This window comes from Onychomys torridus, chromosome 2, assembly GCF_903995425.1.
Source record: "Onychomys torridus chromosome 2, mOncTor1.1, whole genome shotgun sequence".
In the NCBI taxonomy this organism is placed as follows: Eukaryota; Metazoa; Chordata; class Mammalia; order Rodentia; family Cricetidae; genus Onychomys; species Onychomys torridus.
The window spans coordinates 133,353,133-133,355,992 of NC_050444.1; the positions used below are offsets into that span (position 1 = coordinate 133,353,133).

General features: G+C 47.2%; 1 protein-coding gene across 1 annotated transcript; it reads left to right on the plus strand.

Annotated features, from left to right (window-relative positions):
* Nucleotides 1–1,680: 1,680 nt before the first annotated feature.
* On the plus strand, nucleotides 1,681–2,628 carry LOC118578685 (putative olfactory receptor 2B3). The gene has a single exon (XM_036179836.1). The coding sequence runs from the start codon at nucleotides 1,681–1,683 to the stop codon at nucleotides 2,626–2,628; it is 948 nt and encodes a 315-aa protein (XP_036035729.1).
* Nucleotides 2,629–2,860: the final 232 nt, after the last annotated feature.

The following is a 2,860-nucleotide window of genomic DNA, read 5'->3' on the forward strand; positions in this document are numbered from 1 at the left end:
GTAACATGTCATTACACTAAAACCTTCCTTCTTGATGACTCCCAACTTCATCTCTTGGAACCTCTAAGGGTAAGACTTATCTGAGCCCACATAAAAAAGTTTGTCTGTGTCTCCACATGACTTGTAAGTTGTAGACTTACAGAGTGAGAACTCTGTTCTCTGGTTCTGGAATGCTCTTAACTTTTCAGTTCTATAGGAGAAATGTCCCTCTTTGTTTCAACCCTTCCCACACAATATTACCTCCAGATCCTTCCTTCTGGCCTGTTTTTATTTGTCCACAGCCCCCTTAAGGTATGGTCCAGGCACGAGAATGCTGTTCAGCATACAGGCTATGGCAGACACAGACTGTGTCACCAGTTCTGATTTACCAGGATCCTTTCTCAATGATGTAGCCTCATGCTGATCTGGTATTTCCCAATAACCTGCCATCTCACCTGGGCTTTCTATACTTGGATTGTTCTTTTCTTTTACACAGGGGCTCACTATGTAGCCCTTGAATTCTCTGTGTGACCCAGGTTAGCCTGGAACTCAATATCTTCTTGTCTCAGGCTTCTGGGTGTTCAGAGGTGTGTGCCATTATGGTTGGAAGTTTTAGTCAAATGAGGCAGGAAGGTTTTACACTTGTTCTGTAACATCTTTTTTGTTGGCATCAACCAGTGGTTTTATCTAGATGAGGCAAGGCATCTGATTTTCAACCCCTGGGTCAGATCTTCTTCACTTTGTACACAAGCTGCCACGAAGAAAGAGTCGCTGAGTCTGGTCTATGGGAATGTAGACTTGAGCTCTCTGACAACCACAGTCTCATGCATCTGTGTCCACATCAACCTTACCTCTGTCCCTTCATTCCTGTCCTGCTGGACCTGCCACTTATGAAGCTTGTTTTTCCTCATAGTTCTTGCTATTTCACTTCTCTTTCATTTTGTTATCTCATCTTTTGGTGTACACATGCTCTGACCTCTTTTTCCACCTTTGCTAAGCTCCCCCAACCTCAGGTCTTGATCCTGACATCTCATCTCACTCATTTGCAGCCTAGTCCTCCCCCCGTCAGAACCCAGTGAGCTCTGACTTCCTCCTCAAAGCATGGGAGGTAGCTACTGCTCTGTCTTAAGTCAAAGTCAACTTTATAGAGTCCAGCAGGAAGACTCTTGCTTTGGGGGTGAGTAAGGAGAGGAAGATGCAGAACTGTTGAGTAACTCGTCTTAAAGAAAGTGTCAAAAGCTTCTAGAGGATCGATAAACACTGTTACGGTAAAATTTACTAAACTCTTCCCTTGTTTATGAAGTTGTGTATCCTTCCCACATCTCTGACTCTCTCAGATGTTTGAATCACCAAAAGACAGGCCTCTGGACAGGAGACAGGCCTTTTGACAGGAGGGGGAGTGTTTCATCCTCATCCCTACTCTGTAGCCTGCACCAGGGAGATGAGAAGCAGTGTAGTGTGTAAGGGTGGGGTCCCAAGAGAGAGGAAAGCAGGTGGCATTTGGGGAGACGATGGTAGGAAAGGAAAGGAAACGATGTGCTGGGGGCTCTGGCCTGAGAAGCTAAGTATTCCAAATTTAGACTTCAGTCTCTGAACTGGCATCAATCCCATGGATGATTAAGGTCTTAGAATGGGCAAAGCACCTGGATGCGCATTCTAAGCTGTAGTGCTTGGCCCATTTCTTTCTGCAGTGGAAGAAGAATGCAAGGCTTCTCCTGGGAGAATCACAGCTCTGTGTCAGAGTTCATCCTTCTGGGCTTCTCCAGGGATTTCCAAGTTAATGTAATCCTCTTCAATGTCTTCTTTTTCCTCTACCTCTCTACACTCGTGGGCAATGGACTCATTGTCACCTTGATCCACCTGGACTCCCGCCTCCACACACCCATGTATTTCTTCCTCAGTGTCCTGTCCATGCTGGATATGAGCTATGTCACCACCACAGTGCCCCAGATGCTGGTGCACCTTGTCTGCCAGAAGAAAACTATCTCCTATTCTGGGTGTGTGGCCCAGATGTACATCTTTCTGGTGTTAGGCATCACTGAAGGTTGGTTGTTCTCTGTCATGGCCTATGACAGATATGTAGCCATTTGCCACCCACTCAGATACAAGGTTATCATGAGGCCTTGGCTGTGTGGAGCAATGGTGGTCTTCTGTGGACTATGGGGTGTCAGCTGTTCACTAGTCTACACTGTCTTCACTATGAGGCTGCCCTACTGTGGCCCCAATGAGATCAATCACTTCTTCTGTGAGGTCCCTGCTGTTCTGAAGCTTGCCTGTGCAGACACATCCCTCAACGACCAAGTTGATTTTATCCTGGGTTTCATCCTTCTCCTGGTACCTCTTTCTTTCATCCTGGCCTCGTATGTCTGCATCTTTGCTACCATTCTGAGGATCCGCTCAGCCCAAGGTCGGCTGAAGGCCTTTTCCACCTGTGCCTCCCACATCACTGTGGTCACCATGTTCTGTGGTCCTGCTATGTTTATGTACATGAACCCTGGGGCCAACGCCTCCCCAGAGAGGGACAAGAAACTGGCCCTGTTCTACAATGTCATCTCTGCCTTTCTCAACCCTATTATCTACAGCCTTAGAAACAAAGATGTGAAGAGGGCTTTCCTCAAAGTAACAGGCTGGGGAGGAGCCACTGAGTAAGGCCACCAGAACACAAAAGGCTACAACTGGACCCCCCAAAACAGTCTGCAGCCCTCAATCCCTATTGCTCCTTATCACACAGGGGATGGGCAAGAATCACTGATGGGTAAGGGAGATGATGTGCAAATGTGGATTCCTGTATGACCTGCTCATATTCTAGAAGGTGGGCTATTCTCAAGCATCAAGGGATCTGCCTGGAGACAGAGGGCCAAGTGTCTGCTTCACTTCTGTT